The following is a 16,579-nucleotide window of genomic DNA, read 5'->3' as shown; positions in this document are numbered from 1 at the left end:
CATAAGCTTATTCATATGCTTCTAGCTCTCTTTTTGTGTATAATGAGTAATTAGTGTAATTTAATATGTCATTGTTGCTGCTTTTTCCTGCACAGAATAATAACAAAAATCCAGTATAAGTGTAAAGTTCATCACACTGTAACTCTTCTTAGATTTCTGTGCATCTCCAGATAAGTCCTCAACAATGATCTGGGGTTTGACAGATGACACTTCTAAAAAACTCTGTACATACATAAAAGAGGTTCAACATATGCAGATACTTTGGGATAACATAGAGTAAAATATGTCTTTTTCAGAAGAGTGAGATAAAGCCAATTATGACAGCTTTAGTGAATTAGGCAGTGGAAACAATCTAAGGATGACTGACTGATGTTTAGCTCAGTTAATTCCAATTAAAGCCTACATAGTAATTTTAAAATCTGATGTAGAAATGTCCTGTTGCTATTCGCTCTGTTTTTTATGAAGATTTTAAATAAGTGGCATCACCTGGATTGAATACTTATTTTTAAAAGGATTTTTTGTCAATTTTATGGTTAAAATTGCAAAACCTTCCCAAAATATACATGCTAGTAAAAAGAAAATTGTACAGAAGTCTTTATCTCTTTATTTAGGCATCTAAAAGACATCACAGACTACTCATGTTTTTCTCCTGTATTTATCATTGAGATCACTAGATGCTTCTTGTATTCATTTTAGTTTGCTGATCCCTCTTGTATTCTCTGTCACATGTATATTTCTCCCAGCACATGGACATATATTAATGTCATGTTTGTTTACATGATTGTGAAGATTATTGTTTTACTTCTGAAAGAGGTAGTGCACATGTGCTATGAGTAAACTGTGATAATCTATGTAAATTATGTGCACAGAGCCATACTCTGCCCCTGGGGAAAATGCAAATTAGAACATTTTGTAGTTTGTTTGTTTTTAAATACATACACTTTTCACTTCAAGGCTCAGGACAGACTCCCTGTTTATTTTCCCATTGCTCATCATTTGCTATTCCTTGTAAATATCTCAGTCTTTAATGATTAGTTTGCTACTTTGGCAAGGAAAAAAATGCTTGATGAGTGAAGTCCTCAGAACGTTATGTTTGGTGTATTTTATAGCTCAGCTGTAACGGAATTATCTGCTTGTAAAAGGGTGTATAACACACTCACGACTCAAAGCCATTATTGTGATCTGACAGTCTTCATTCATTTTCTCCCCGTGCTGTCTTGTTTTCTTCTTTTACATTAGTGTTTGTAATATTTTTTAATCCTGCATTACTAACATATATTTAACTGATTTTTCTTATGTGAAGCAAGAAAAGCATATTCATAAAATGTGTTGTTTACTGCGCTTGCAGTTCTCTGCATATGTAATTTTTTTAATAATAAAATTATTTTTATACTCTTTAAGTACCCTCTCGGAGAAATGTTTTAATGTAAGTTGTCTGATTCTATTTTAAGTGAAGGAGAAAACCTGGTAGAGGTTGTCTCTTTAAATCAGATCTGCAGTGTCGATGGACCCTCTAGCAGGCACGGTAAGAACCATTCTCACCTCTGCAGCAGGGAGCTTGACCATATAGACTCTCACATTCAATCAAAACGTTTTCCGTTTTAATATGCACTGTACCAATCCTATTCCCATGGTTACAGCCTGTGCTTCTTTGGTTGCTTCCAGTCTGTTGGAAAAGGAAGGCAGCATACATTTCTTGTACAGGAGTTTAAAACATCACGAAAGCAACCCTGTTGTGATTTGCATTTTAAATGTTTCTTTTTTTTTTCTCATTGTACAGAATGCTGTAGCAGTAGCTTCAGTTCATTTGCCACAGTCTGTCTTCTCTCAGTCTTCAGCCTGGCAATCTGTTGATAACTCCACTTGCAAGCTACAGTTTATTGTCTTTCGGAATGGAAAACTCTTTCCTAGCACAGGAAACTCATCAAATCTTGCAGATGATGGGAAACGTAGGACGGTTGCCACACCAGCTGTTTTTGCTAAAATAGGTGAGGAGCTGTTATGCATTATTTTCTTTAATCTAAAAGCTATGGTGTACTTGATTATGTAGAGAATAGAGGAGTATACAGTGTGTTGAGAGGCTGGAAACAGTCTCTGTCTTTAGTACAACGTTTATATATTTTCCTGCCTGCACGATTTTATTCAGATTGTCCTGCTAATAAAGATATGCACTTGCACTATGATCAGAATGCAAATTCTGGACTACTGTTTGTTGTCAGTGTTGTTACAGATGCTTCTGTCTTAAAGCACAGTGCTATCGGAAGGAGCCTTGTTTTACTCTTTACAATGAAAACTGCAGTGTTAACATCCTAGACGCTGATAAAAATAAGGCTTTTGGAGTGGGAGTAGTGCCCTGTTGCATGTATCAATACTCAGCAGTGCTTTCTGATACGATGGATGTAAAACAGGTGTTGTTAAAGACTTTTGTCTAAATATACTATATTGTATGTGCTAGTGTGGCATTATTTTGATCAATTATTTACCCATGCAATTTTACTAGTTTTGTTTGGTACTGAATAGTGCTCTCATTTCTGTTAATGCTTTTAAATGTTTAAATGTGACTCTGAAAGTGCAGAATTGTCTCAGCTATTAATCGTACCTTGAAACTGAGCTGTTTCTGCAGTTACATGGGCAATAGTGTAACACCAGTCATAACTGAGGAATCTGAAACAGAAAAAGATCTGCTTTGTGAAGGATGATTAGATCATTTGAAAACATTATGGACTGAAATGTTCAGATTTATTTATACTATTGCAAACTTTTCAGAAGTGAGCACTGCCTTCGATTTCGACCATTAAGCTTATATGTCTCTGGCTTTTTTGCCCATAGTTTAGTGTGTCTGATCTCTTTACACAGCATTCAGCACTAAAGGGTTTTCCACTCCCATCTCTCTGATTTAGTTTGTTGCTTTTACAGATGGGTGCAGATTTGGAAACCTCACCAGCCCTCTAACAATAGGATTGAGGCACTTTGCACGGGGAATAGACCCCATTGCAGCCTTCTGGGATTTTGACCTTCTAGATGGACATGGAGGCTGGTGGGGAGAAGGGTGCCACATAATTAGTTCTGCAGGCAATATAACCACCATTCAGAGTACGCACTTCAGTAACTTTGCAGTGCTAATGGTAAGTATATGACTTAGCAAATATATCTATATTTCTCTCTCTCTTTTGCCATTTATATATGTTCTTTTTGTTTCACTCTTATTTATCAGTAGCTGACCTTCTGCTTTTTACAATGTTTAGTATAAGACAGTCTAAAAGAAAGTAAGTTATTAACTGCTAGTAACTGAATAAACCTGGTGGTCAGTTTTAATAACCAGAGATGGGCCTAAACAGAAATGACATGGAATTCAGTTTTACAAATGAAAGTTCCATCAAGGAACGATTAGTATGTAATGGTTATAAATTATAGGACAGGGTTTAAAAAATGTATACCCCTGTGTGCTTTTACATCAGCACATCTCAGAAGCTGGTCTGCTTTTGTTCTTGCCCTGCACTGTGTTGATCATACTAATTAGTTGCAGGCATACCGCAATGTTGAATCATTTAATAAATGGAGAGGAATAACATCTGCTCTTTTAAGTAATGACAGTGCTGTCCTTGTTGATTCTGTAGGAGTTTTAGTTTGTATACCAATAGCCTACGTATAGAATTGCAGTTTGTGAAGAAAAATGTTTCTGTGCAGTGCTAACACATCAGCCTGATTTGCTGTGTTCTCAGTCACACTTACAGTTCCTATTGCAGTTATTTAGCTAACCTGCTTAACAGAAACTTACCTCCATGAAAGCAAAAATTTGCTGTATGCAATAATGACCTGTTATTATTCAGGGAATAAAGGGAAGAAAATAAAAAATGAAAGCTTTCTAATGTATATAGGTAAGAAAATCTTTGCACCATTAAAAATACTGATTATTAACCAGTTGTAAAAAGATTAGCCAGATGTGTGTTATTAATACTAGATTGATCCTGAATGCTGATGCATGATTGCATTGTAGATGCTGCTTGTGTATATTATAGAAATGTTTAGAGTTGAGTAAATAATGTATTGTGTGTATGCGTAAGGGACAGCAAACATAGGCGACTGGAATTGTGAGGACGTGTGCAGAGAATACCAATCTGCTGCTGTCAGATGGTGCCCAGATGGCAGCCAATCATAGCACAAAGCTGTGGCACCCACGAGTTAAATGCAGATATTATCGTCCACTTTGTAAGAACTGATTTCCCTGAGACTTACTTGAAAATTTTTTCACCCATTCCAGAATTGTTCAGAGTTCAAGAGCTGTTCCTCAGATTTGACGCCATCAAATGCGCCTCATTTTCTACAGCTTTTATGAGCTCCCTTTTCCCCCCCAGCTGCTTGGTTCTCATTATGTGAAACATAATTTTGCTTTGAGGATGTTTTTCTAAATTCATTGAAGAAAGCACCTGTTGACTTTGCAGGTGCCACACCCAAAATGGCTTCCTCCTCCGTCAACTGCTTGAGTTCAGCCTGTTCTTAAACTTTGAGTAGTTACTAAATCTTAACTAATGGTTTGCAAACACCTGATTTCATAGTTTCATCTTGTTTGAAAAAAAACTTGAATACTGACACAAGGGCTAAAATTAATTTTTGGTTTGTAATGCTGAATGCACATTGGTCTCTGATAAGATGTAGGAGATTGGTTTTTCTACAACTGTAAAGGCAACTGAGGCACCTTTTATGGCAGCTTTTGCATCTGGTATGTAATTCTGGTTTAGGTCTTGTGTTTGTTTTGTTACGATATTTCAATTTTGGTTTTTTCTGCTTATGCCTCTTCCATTTTTATCTGTGCAAGACAAGAAAGTAGAATCTTAGACTCACCTTTGCTTTGCAATTGCTGTGGTAGCAAACAATGTGCTATGTTCCTTAGCTCATGTTTCACAGCCACTTCTAAGAAAAAAGATGACTTAGGTGATTTTAATATACATATGCACACATATGTTTTCCAACAGTTGTTTTTTTAAACAGTTATTGAAAAACTTCTGTACCTTCATTATGTGCCACCACTATCATTCAAATGTTATTTCTTAATCACTATTTTCTGGCATAAAGTCAAGGGTTGTTTTATTTGACAGAGGCTAACTATGCCATTATGGACAGTTCAATTCTCATATCAGGAAAAATATTTCATTGTTCTGCATAGCTATTAATTTAGAATATGTACAGTATAAAGTGCCTATGTGTACCCTCTTCATTCACACCTGTGTGTCTAATCTATTTTAAAATACTAACAAACTGTCAGCAAATTCAAAGTAGCTGGCATGTGGTATGTAGCCAATGAAATCAGCTGCAATATCATGATATATGTTATTCATCTATAACTCTCTAATCTCTGAAAGAATAAATATTCGTCATTGATTATTATGGTTTGGGGTAATAGCAGAAAACTGAAGTAGCATCTGTAAACTGAAAAGAAACAACGAAGCTTTACATTGCCATCAGAATAATGTATATCCTGCTGTGGAACAAGGTGAAACAGAAGCCTCAGTTAATCCAACTGTCCATTCTATAGCTAGTATACCACATATTCTGATTTGTCATCATTTTTAATTGTAAGACAAAGTTTCCTAAACTGCTTTCATGGAAGTTGTTTATGCCAATGTACTGTCAAAGGGTTAAAATAAAGGTTTCATAGAGTCCTTTTTTAGAAAGGCAGCAAGCAAGGATTTATCAACTGTGATTGATAATTAATAAGCATAAGCATACTTCAAGTGAGAGGATTCATGTAGAACCATTTGATTTCTCCGACAGTTGTTCAAGTGATGTCAGTGAGACAGAGTATAGTTTGGAGGTTGGGTTGGAAAGAAGGTACAAGTGCCTTCTCTCACGTGGTCTCACACTTTTACTTTGCTCTGGGTTGGGCTAGCAAATAAAAGTAAAATAGTAGAGTCAGACATAATACAGAATTATCTTTTTCTGGTCAACTTTTGAGTAGTATGTCCTAGGGGTGAGAGTAAAAAACGGTGAACTGACTCCCAAAGTATATTCCTGTCTTTCCCTTCATACACACTGTGTTTAGACTGGTCCCCTATTTTGTCTTTTCTTCTGTTATCTCTAGGAGGAAGAGAGACAGTTACACTCATGTTTCTTTTGGATGTGGCCAAAGCTCCATAGGGTCCTGAACTCTGCAATATGATTTTTGATTTTAGAGTAAAACTCTGAACTTATATACTTCGAAGCTTTGGTACATCTAATGATAAGGATTTGTTCTATAAGTACTGTGTATTTGTGCTCATGTGTGAACAGAGCCGTATATCAATATCTTAATGTTTCAGTACAATGTGTATGTCAATTTAGAGCCCTGAGTAAAAACTCTTCAGGAGATAACAAAAAGATCCACAATATTGAATTTCAAAATTTGCTCAATGTGTTTTAGCATACGTTGTCCTCTATTCTTCCTTTTATTTTTCTTAGAATGGAAATTCAATGTGATAGATATTACTGTAATAGTATACATCATTTCCTTCCCCCTTAGACTGCTTTGTCAATAGTAATTTCCTCAAATCTGCCAAATAAATACAAGTAAAATCCTTAAGTCTTAAGTATGAAATTTCCCAATTAATATAAAATGGATGAACAAATATTGCTAGCATTTTTAATTGTAATCCTAAAAATAGGTTAAATTAGCTTAAAATTATAAACAACTCCTTTCCTGTTTTGTCACAATGTGTCTCATTAATCCAACCAACATAGGTGTGTTTTTTGTTGGATTTTTGGTTTTGGTTTGTGAGTGTAAGGAGTAATTATTGCAAAAGTAGCATCCGTCCGATGGACACTTATATGAGATAATTAGGGCTGAGGAGACTAAGCTGACAAAATCAGCAAATTTGAAACTTTTCTGGAAGCAAACCATGGGAAACTGTGTGAATGAGTAATTGAAGAGGGGCAAGATACTAGGAATGGATCATGGTCAGCGTTACGGGAATTTTCTCCTGTTGTTTTGCAAGCATGCCCTGAATCTTTGGAGTCTTTCCAAATTAGTAGGATCACAGTACCACAAAAACTAATTTTTGAATATTTTCAGTGTGACAGGAGACAATTGCAGAATTTCTTAAGCCTATTAATGAAGTTCAGTTCTGAAAAAAGTCTTACAAACTTCCATCTTTCAGGTCTTCTCCAAATTAAACAGCCTGTCTAAGCCTTTTGAGAAATTAATTCATGAGTCGGGGAAGTATTACAGAGATGTCATTTAGAAGGGTGACATAATTACAGTATTTGACATTTTCTCCATAGAGAACACAGGGTTTTCTCATAACAGGCTGTGGAAACACGGTTCTGTACTTGAAAAATCAGACTGCTTATAACGAGAGGTTTAAGAATGAATCTTTCAAAATTTTTTTGTGTGTTTAAACACCTGGTTTAAACACCTTCAGAATAGATGTTATTAGAATTTAAGCACCAAAGACTGTCAAAGTGATCCAGAAAGTTTCCCTGCTATTTGCAAAATTAACATTTGGTGTAGTGGGCACTGCAAAATTCCCTGGAATTAGTTTCCCCTGCATGTACGTAGATGTTCCCCCATATGTAGAACTAGATTTCTAAGCTCTGTTGTCATGCAGGAGGCACATACCGTTCACCTAAGTTCTCAGCTGGCATATACTGCTCACTGCACATCTAATGCTCATTCTCCTAAGAGAATGCTTAGCCTGTATGGACAGTATTGCATCCAGCTTCCCAGAAAAGTTGCTTTTTAAAGAATATTCCAGAATGTGTCAATTTTTTGCACAAAGCCTTGGAATGACAGTATTCTTAAGAACAAGATCCGGCTTTTATTCCTTTCTCCTTGGATTGCATCTACATTTTATTAAATTGCACTTAATAATAGCTATTATTTCCTCTGTAAAATGCATAAACTGGCTTGGTATTTGGGTCAAAAATCCAGGCTTGTCTCTTTCAAAAAAAAACAATTTTGCCACAAACCAAGAGTCTGGCTCAAGCTCACTCTTGCTATTTGTTCTTCCTTTCTATTGGCTTAATGGATCTTGCATTCTTCATGATACAGCTTCAACCAGAGGGTAAAGAGATTCAGACTAGAGAGCTCAGTAAAATGGGCCAGCTCTTGGGAGATAGAAGATGTAAGTTAAAGATTAAGAATCTAGGTCTTGAGGCATCTTACTGTCTTGATGGCTTCCACTGGCCTCCTTTCAATTCATCAATATTTTTCTTGTATTGAAGTGCCTAAAACCAAATACAGTAGTTGAGATTTGGGCTCACAAGTGGTGAGAAGGGAAAAATCACTTCCCTCAGACTTCTGCCTGCACACCTGTTAATATGGCCCAATATGGGGTTCATCTCATGTGCCACGAGTGCTCACCACTGCCCTGCTTCCTATTTATTTTCCACTGGGACCTTCTGATCCTCTTCTGCAAAGCTTTTTTCCAGTCAGCTGTCTCCTAGCCTGTACTGGTGTCAGCATTACTCTGTCCCAGAAACAGAAAACTTTGTATTTCTCTTCGCTGGATTTCCTCAGGTTCCTGTTAACCCATTTCTCTGTCCTTATGAGATCCTGCTGTATAGTTGTCCTTCCCTCTGACACATCAGCTGCTCCACTTAATATGCATTGCATTGTTTTCAGTTCTCCGTAAGACCCAACTCTGTGGATAATTTCCATATTTTGGTGCTCCTAAACATCCAAATATTTGGCATCTAATTTTTAAGTTTGGTTTGGTTGGTTTGATTAAATAGTAGGAATCTTAAAACAAATAGGATTCTAAATCTGATCATGACTCTTCAAATTGCTTGTGTTTCTCAGTCTCTGTGGTGCTTGGATATTACTCATCAGGAAGCACAGTTTTGGGTGTACTGCTTTAAACACAGAAACCAGTTGCACTATACTTCCTAACATCATACTATTACAAGCAATATGTTAAAAACAAATGTTTAAATTGCCAATATAAATAGATGGATGACAAAAATTTACATCACAAACTGGATTGTTTTAGCAGTTGTGATTTGGTGAAAGTACCAGATATATAGTATTGGTTTCCTGTATCTTTCCCTCATCTTTCTCAGCATCTGCCGTGAGATGTCTTAGGGCTGCCTTTAGTATGTAATCTGTCTATACCTCTTTATACTTTCGTGTTGAATGTTAACTGAACAGAATAGATGTGTCTGTTTCACAGGATCTTTGGAATGAAGCATCAATTTAGAGTGAAACAGTTCCATTTGCACTCTGATGTTTTTAGAATTCTGACTGTTGGATGAAATAGCTGATAAAAACTCTCTTCTATCACTAATTTCCATCACTGGTTTCTATTGTGCTTTATATATTTTTGTGACATTTACAGCTAAAAGAAGCTGTTTAACACCTTCTTGTAAGGGTGGATGAATGACAAATTCTCATTAGACAACATGTAATGGGTCTTGTACTTGTAGACACCAGTTTGTAATGGTCAAATTATTATATGTATTAATTTTTCTGCAGATAATTCCTGCCATTTATTGATATCATCATCATTTGAACCCCCTCTAGGAACTAAAATCAAATCCAGCTTTTTAAAATGTAACATAAAATTATGCTGCTTTGTGTACAGCATTAAAGAAATGCTTGTTTTCTGCATGTTGTCTTCCCCAGAGGATTACTCCAAGGAGGTTGACAGATCAATAAAGTTTAATTATCATCAAAGAACAGACAAGATAAATTTATTATATATCTATAATGAAATCAGTTTTCAGTATACAAAACCCTTAAAAAGAATATTCTACATTGGCATTAGTGCATTATCATCCTCAAAAGTTTTGCCAGTTATTTACTGTAAAAGATTCGACCAGAAATAATAATAAAAAAATTCATATTTTGAAATGAAATTAGGTTAAAGATGCTGACTGTTCTTCTTTCTTCTGCAGGCAAAAATGGTTATACTCCTGTAGGAAACATGACATTTGCTTTTATACTGATGCTCAAACATAGCGATAGGTTGAACCTTGCATTTCCACTATTAAAAACTAGTCCTTTAGTACACTGCATGATGCTAGCCAGGTAAAATTGCTTTCATGTGCTATTGGTATACCAAAATATTGTTATATCAGTAAGAGATAGCAGTAAATATTTTAGGATTTTTCAGTAGAGTGTTTCTATTTAAATTGTCCAATGTTTACATTACTACTCTAATAATATCACCCAAAATTGTATTGAAAATTCCTAGCAAATACTAGTGTACCTCAGGAAACTCACTCTGTAAAAGAATTAATAGGGAGATGACACAAATAGAAACATGTGAGTAAAGATGAACAAAAAAGGGTGTTTGAGTAGAGATTCAGTGGCAGGTCTGAAACAATACACTTTAAAAGTTGTATTTGAAATTTGTGAATTCAGTATCATCCTGAATGCATATTCATGCATGCTAAAAATAAAAAAAAATTTTAAATCAAGAGAAGGTCTTAAGAGCATAGGTCTGTCACATTGAAAAGCTAGCACATCAGAAAGAGTTCTTTTCCTTTTCTATTCCATTTGTGGTTGAGGGAAGAGTAGCAAGATATTGACATCTCCAGATAAGACAGCATAAGCTGAGTTATCTCTGTGAGAAAGGACTCCACCTCTCACTGAGTTTTGGTGAACTGGGCAGGGATGACAGAGGACTTGTGTGTGGGACAGGTTGTGCCTGGCAGATTTAACTGAGGTACACATGCAAGCTGGGGAAGTACATGAAGAGAAATGGGATGTTGCCATCTTCTTCATAAGTTGCTGTTCATTTTGGTGGTCATTTTTAGATATGTTGTAAACTGCTCTGTTTAGAACTGACATTCATATGCATCTGCAAAAACTGGAACAATCAATCTTGGGAACTTTAAAACTAGTAATGAAGAAAAATAATAACTACTAGGGCAACTATTATGCATAAGGACCTTTTTGGAAGGTAAATGGAATGGTACCTTTTTCCCAGTTTAGTAATGCACATTAGCTGCTTGTACATGGACAAGTTCATATACATAAATAATGATGCAAGAAAATCAGCTCTCTGCATGTAAATGCAATTAGAAAGAGGTATTAGCATTACAGTCCTAGTCTCCTAATGGGAGATTTCACCTCTGGAAAATAATGTATTGGATCTTTTTCTAGGGGAACCTAAAACTGACAATAAGAAAAAAAGTCTTTTAGATGTATTCCAGTATTTTCAGTGCTAGAATTTGCTGGATTGTCATACTTAATACTTTTTCAGATTTTTGGTTTTTCGGTGCTGGGATGTACATTCATTTTTGTGTGCAGTGTTAGTGGCACTGCACATGGGAACTGGCATGAGATGTCACTTTGTTTGCACTCAGGTGATAGGGTTTTTTGTATAATTTTTAGTATTTTCTTGCAAAAATGTAGTGTCACAAAATCATGTGGCTTAATGTATTACAGTGAACCTCTGAATTCAGGTAGTCTGAAGACATACAGTTTTATGTAATGGACTCCTTTTGCTTTCCATCCATCACACATCCAGATTTATCTCTCTTGTTATTTCTTACGTGTGAGATCCAGTAATTTAGAATGTGAATCTGATATGGTTAATTTTACAAAGATACTGATAGTTTTTCATTAGGTTTTTCATGAAGAACTGTCAGTAGGCACTAAGATGTCCAAAAGGAATGCATGGATCTGCTATAGGGAGTAGAGTATTTGCAACTAAGTGTGAAGGTCACTGGGTCAGAGGAGATGCATCAGCTGGGAATTATATTTGAATACAGGAGCGAGGCAGTTGATGGCAGTTTTGGGTGTATTCTTACAGCAACACATATGCCATTTAGATACCTTTATGGTAATTTGATATTTTTTACTAAATATCCTAGTAAAACACACACACAAAGTTCATGTTATCAGAAGGAACAGATACTGCTAATGCCTGGAAAATGTAATATTCTTTTATAAGACTTTTTTTTTTAATTAGGATGTGACTGCTTGTACAAACAGGTTAATTTCAGTCTTACAAAGTGTATGGAGATGAGGAAAGAGCAGTCTGATGTTGCTGTAAATTCATGAACTGTATCTACATTAAAAGTACGTCCTTTTTCTTTCCTGCCCTTGAAAAGGAACAGCTAGAAATGACAGGACATATTGAAACGACATCTCAGTTTCACACATGCCTAAAAATGTTAAATCATTTTGCTTTCTCCGTAGGATTTTAAGACAGTGCTGTCTTTCCCCCAGTACCCAGGGGAGTTTCTGCACCCTGTGGTTTATGCATGTACTGCAGTTATGTTGTTGTGCCTGTTTGCTTCTATTATTACCTACATTGTCCATCACAGGTAAGAATTACATTTTAAGCACTTGTGTTAAATGATTATGCTGAGGTACTTCAATTTTTTTAACCCTTACTGTAAAGATAAATTAAAATTATCTGAATTACTGTGGGATAATAATAGCAGTGATGTGATTTACACCAGAGAAATCAAAACAAAGGTTATGTCAACCTGTCTTAAGCTGTTCCCAAACTGTATCTTTCCTGACAAGCATGTCTGCACACTGTTCCTAAGATGTGTAACTTGACAGTTCAATATATAAAACCATTAGCACTATCAAATTGCTTTCTGGTAAATTCCAGTCAAGCAGCACTTTGGCCAGTTACACTGGCCATATTGGTTTCTAAGACCAAGTTTGGTTGAAAGACTGGCAACTCTCCTTGGATAAAAGAAACTTGCTTTGTATTCTAAATTTGGGGTTGAGAAAACTTGTGTTTTCCTTTGTATGAAAAGTTTATATAAATGCCATTTTAAGTACATACTTCTGTTAAAGACCATTAGCAATTTAAAAGAGTAGGAATGTATTGTACTGTAGAAGCTGCTAAATATTAATTAAGTTAATGCCATGTCTTCTGATCTTCAGCTTCCATTTCATCCTTTAGAGATGTCTTGTTAAAGTTCTGCATATCTGAAGCTATGCAATAAGCCTTTTGCTTTTAGTGCCCTGCTTTAAATGCTTGATTTGATGAAGAAAACTTTAAATCAGTAGGCTGCTACAATTTTTACTGTTGATTTTACCTTTTTATCATTGGTTTTAATGCTGTCAGACTGCCAGACATAAGTCAGACTGTCTTATAGGTAGACTGCTACACAGGCATTCAGAAAACAGATAATTTAATTCTAGCATATTAACTATTTTTTCCAAATAGTAATTTTCATAATAGATATTTTGGGTTTTAATTTTAAAATTTGATTTTTTTAAACAGCACAATCCGAATAAGTAGAAAAGGATGGCACATGCTTCTCAACTTTTGTTTCCATACTGCTCTTACATTTGCTGTTTTTGCTGGTGGAATCAATCGCATTAAGTATCCAATTATATGTCAAGCTGTAAGTATCTGACTTAGTAATTCTTACTAATAGAATTGAAACTTGCAACTGAATTTTTTAAGCTAATAGTTCTCCTTCTTTTCATATATTGCTCCTGGATCTTAAGTTCTTCAAAATAAATCATTATAAGCATGTCTTTTACAGGCCAGCACTAGAAGTGTTCAGTGTTTGGTTGTCACCTGAGTTTCTGGGAGAGGGTGATCAATGCATTAACTTCTCTGAAGCTCAGGGTTCCTTGTTTTTAAAACCAATAATCCCTGAAAATATTTCTCTGCTGTACAGGACTGTTGAAAACTATGTATCCCAAATTTTTTGTCTTTTCTGTTCTTTGGATTGTATGTGTGGGACTAGAGTTACTGCTTTGCTTTTGTAATACACACACCGTTTGCCTGAGGGTGGCCCTGGCTTCACAGGGTGATCCCTAAATAATATTTCATTACAACTCAAGCTAAGGAGATCATACTGGTCTCCTGTGACTTATGGACCCTTGTTAGCACTGCTGGACTGTTTCACATCTCTTGCTTTAGCCTTTTTGGGGCAATAGTGCTGTAAAATGAACAGAGAGGGATGGCTCTGAATATAGAGGTTGAGCCTATGCAGTATGTAAAGAGAGTAATTGCAGTCATCTTCTGTAATGCCTGATGAGGGCTTGTTGCAATTTGTTTTTCTTAAATATTTCTTCCTCTTGGATTTTGTAGAAGTGCTCCAGATCTCATGAATGTTGTTAGCATTTACCTGTAGTAAAGCACTTTATTTAGCCAACATTCTCCCAGACATTTTGCCTGTCGCTACTCTGATTCTTCTGATTGCCATGAATGGGCATAAATAGCAAAAGTCACCAGCCAACAGCAGAGTCACTGCAAAATTTGCATAATTAGTGTAAGAGTTATCACTCTTAATTTTTGGTGAGATGCTTTGGAAGCCTTTTGTGTATACCTGTGCATGACCATCAGTAAACAGCACATGCAGATCTGTGAGCACAGTAGTGTTCTATGTGTGCAATCTACTTATGTGTATTACATGGTATCCATTTAAATTACACAGTTGTCCACTAGATTATTTTGAGATAAATATCTCACAATATATAGTGTATCATGTCATAATTAATCTGTAAGTTCTAGCAAATTGAAATATCACTTACCATCATCTTTATCTGCAGTTTGCAAGTGAGGGTAGAAGATTGGTTTGTAGGGCAGCCATGACCATGTAATTACACAATCACAAATGACCATCTGTTGTTACAGTGATTGTCTGGTTATTTAGTTTGCAGATTGCATGGTAACAATGTGACATTAACAGCTATAATGAAAAATTGATTGAGATAAGTGTGTTCTTAATAGCCCATTATGAGTAATACCTAAACTACAGGGGCATCTTCCTAAAATATATCTGTCTCTTACTGTGGTGTAGGGCCAGATCCTGAGCTGCTGAGAAACATACACGCTTGGAGAAACTGAATTGATCCATTCATGTGTCTTATAATCAGTTTCATAAAGTTATTTATTTACTTGACAACACGCTGAATGGGTTACATCAGGCCGGTGACCGGTCACTAGTGGGTTCCACAGGGCTCCTTCTTAGACCCAGTGCTCTTCATCATCTTCATAAATGACTTGGATGCAGGAGTTGAAGGGTTACTAAGCAAGTTTGCAGAAGATACAAAACTGGGAGGAGCTGTTGACTCCCTTGAAGGCAGAGAGGCCATACAGAGACACCTTGAGAAATCAGAGTGCTGGGCAAGCATCAATCTTACGAAGTTTAACAAGGTCAAGTGTCAGATTCTGGACCTGGGACAGGGCAACCCTGGATGTACATAAAGACTGAGGAATGAGATGCTGGAAAGTAGTGCTGTGGAAAGGGACCTGGGGGTCCTGGTTAATGGCAAGTTGAATATGAGTCAACAGTGTGTCCTGGCAGCCAGAAGGGCCCACAGTGACCTGGGGTGCATCAGGCACAGCATCACCAGCTGTTTGAGGAAGGTGATTGTCCTGCTCTACTCTGTGCTGGTGCAGCCTCACCTTGAATATTGTGTGCAATTTTGGGCACCACAATACAAGGGAGATATAAAGCTATTAGAGAGCATCCGAGGAGGACAGCGAAGATGGTGAAGGGCCTCGAGGGGAAGCCATATGAGGAACAGCTGAAGTCGATTGGTTTGTTCAGCCTGGAGAAGAAGTGACTGAGGGGAGACCTCATCGCTGCATGCAACTTCCTCATAAGGGGAAGTGGCAGGGCAAGCACTGATTTTTTCTCTCTGGCAACTAGTGGCAGGACCCAAGGGAGTGACTTGAAGTTGTGTCAGGGAGGTTTAGGCTGGATATTAGAAAAAGGTTGTTCACTCACAGGGTGATTAGGCACTGAAACGGACTCCCCAGGGAAGTGGTCACAGCACCACACCAAATAGAGTTCAAGAAGTGTTTGGACGATGCACTCAGACACATGGTGGGGTTCTTGGGGATGTCCTGTGCAGAGCCAAGAGTTGGAATCGAAGATCCTCATGTGTCCCTTCCAATTGTGAATATTCTGTGATTCTGTGATGCTACATCAACAGACATCAGTAGTTCAAATATAGGAAAGATACAGGTCACACAAGACACAGACTGTCCTGTTTCCTGGTAGAAATTGTCTGATGTAATTAGACAGGGCTAATGGATGAAATAGTCCAAATGATCCAAGACAACACTACTATAGCTTGTAACAGGATGTACGAGTGTTTACTCCCAGAGCATTCTGCCCCACCGGAGATGTTTCTTGCTTTCTAACAGCAAGTTTTTCAAAATTTTGTGAGTCCCCAGTACCTATGTCCTCCTGTGATAACCATGAGACAATTACTCTGTGAATTAATATTCAAGGTGCTAAAGCTAGGAGGTAGGGGGGTCAAAGATACTAATGGTTTCCCAAGAAGCTCATGTATTTGAACACTCCCCACAGCTTTCATAAGTGGTGGTGGGGTGGGTGGTCAGCACTCCTTCTCTCCTGTGTATGGAATACAGCAATTCTTTAAATCATTCAGCCTAAGGAAATGTATATTTATATAGCTGTTTGGGGCTTCTGTGTCCCTTAAGTGTAAGTTTTCTCTCTCCTTTTTTCTTTTTTTTTAGTCAGTTCTTAAAAAAACATGATACTGGGTTTTAAAATATATTTATGAAAATGTTACTGCTTCAAGCAGCACTAAAACATTAGGTATACTCCAGGTGTAACACTATTAGAGTTGCTATACCACAGCTATCTCTCAGTCTGCTAAAATTCGAAACACAGCTTCACCCTACAGCAATGCAGTGTTCAC

At 36.7% G+C, this 16,579-nt stretch overlaps 1 protein-coding gene across 1 annotated transcript in view; it reads left to right on the top strand.

Moving 5' to 3' along the window:
- The first annotated feature begins 1,504 nt into the window (after window positions 1–1,504).
- The window catches only part of LOC103799776 (probable G-protein coupled receptor 125), a 37,006-nt gene continuing 21,931 nt past the window's right edge, over window positions 1,505–16,579 (top strand). The window contains exons 1-5 of the mRNA XM_009072123.1: window positions 1,505–1,525; window positions 1,781–1,988; window positions 2,917–3,125; window positions 12,122–12,249; window positions 13,170–13,293. Coding sequence (XP_009070371.1) covers window positions 1,505–1,525; window positions 1,781–1,988; window positions 2,917–3,125; window positions 12,122–12,249; window positions 13,170–13,293 — 690 coding nt within the window. The remainder of the gene's footprint in view (window positions 1,526–1,780; window positions 1,989–2,916; window positions 3,126–12,121; window positions 12,250–13,169; window positions 13,294–16,579) is intronic.

Source organism: Acanthisitta chloris, unplaced genomic scaffold (assembly GCF_000695815.1).
Source record: "Acanthisitta chloris isolate BGI_N310 unplaced genomic scaffold, ASM69581v1 scaffold6643, whole genome shotgun sequence".
NCBI classification, from domain to species: Eukaryota; Metazoa; Chordata; class Aves; order Passeriformes; family Acanthisittidae; genus Acanthisitta; species Acanthisitta chloris.
The sequence above is the reverse complement of the archived record's forward strand: the minus strand, read 5'-3'. Positions and strand labels throughout refer to the sequence as shown.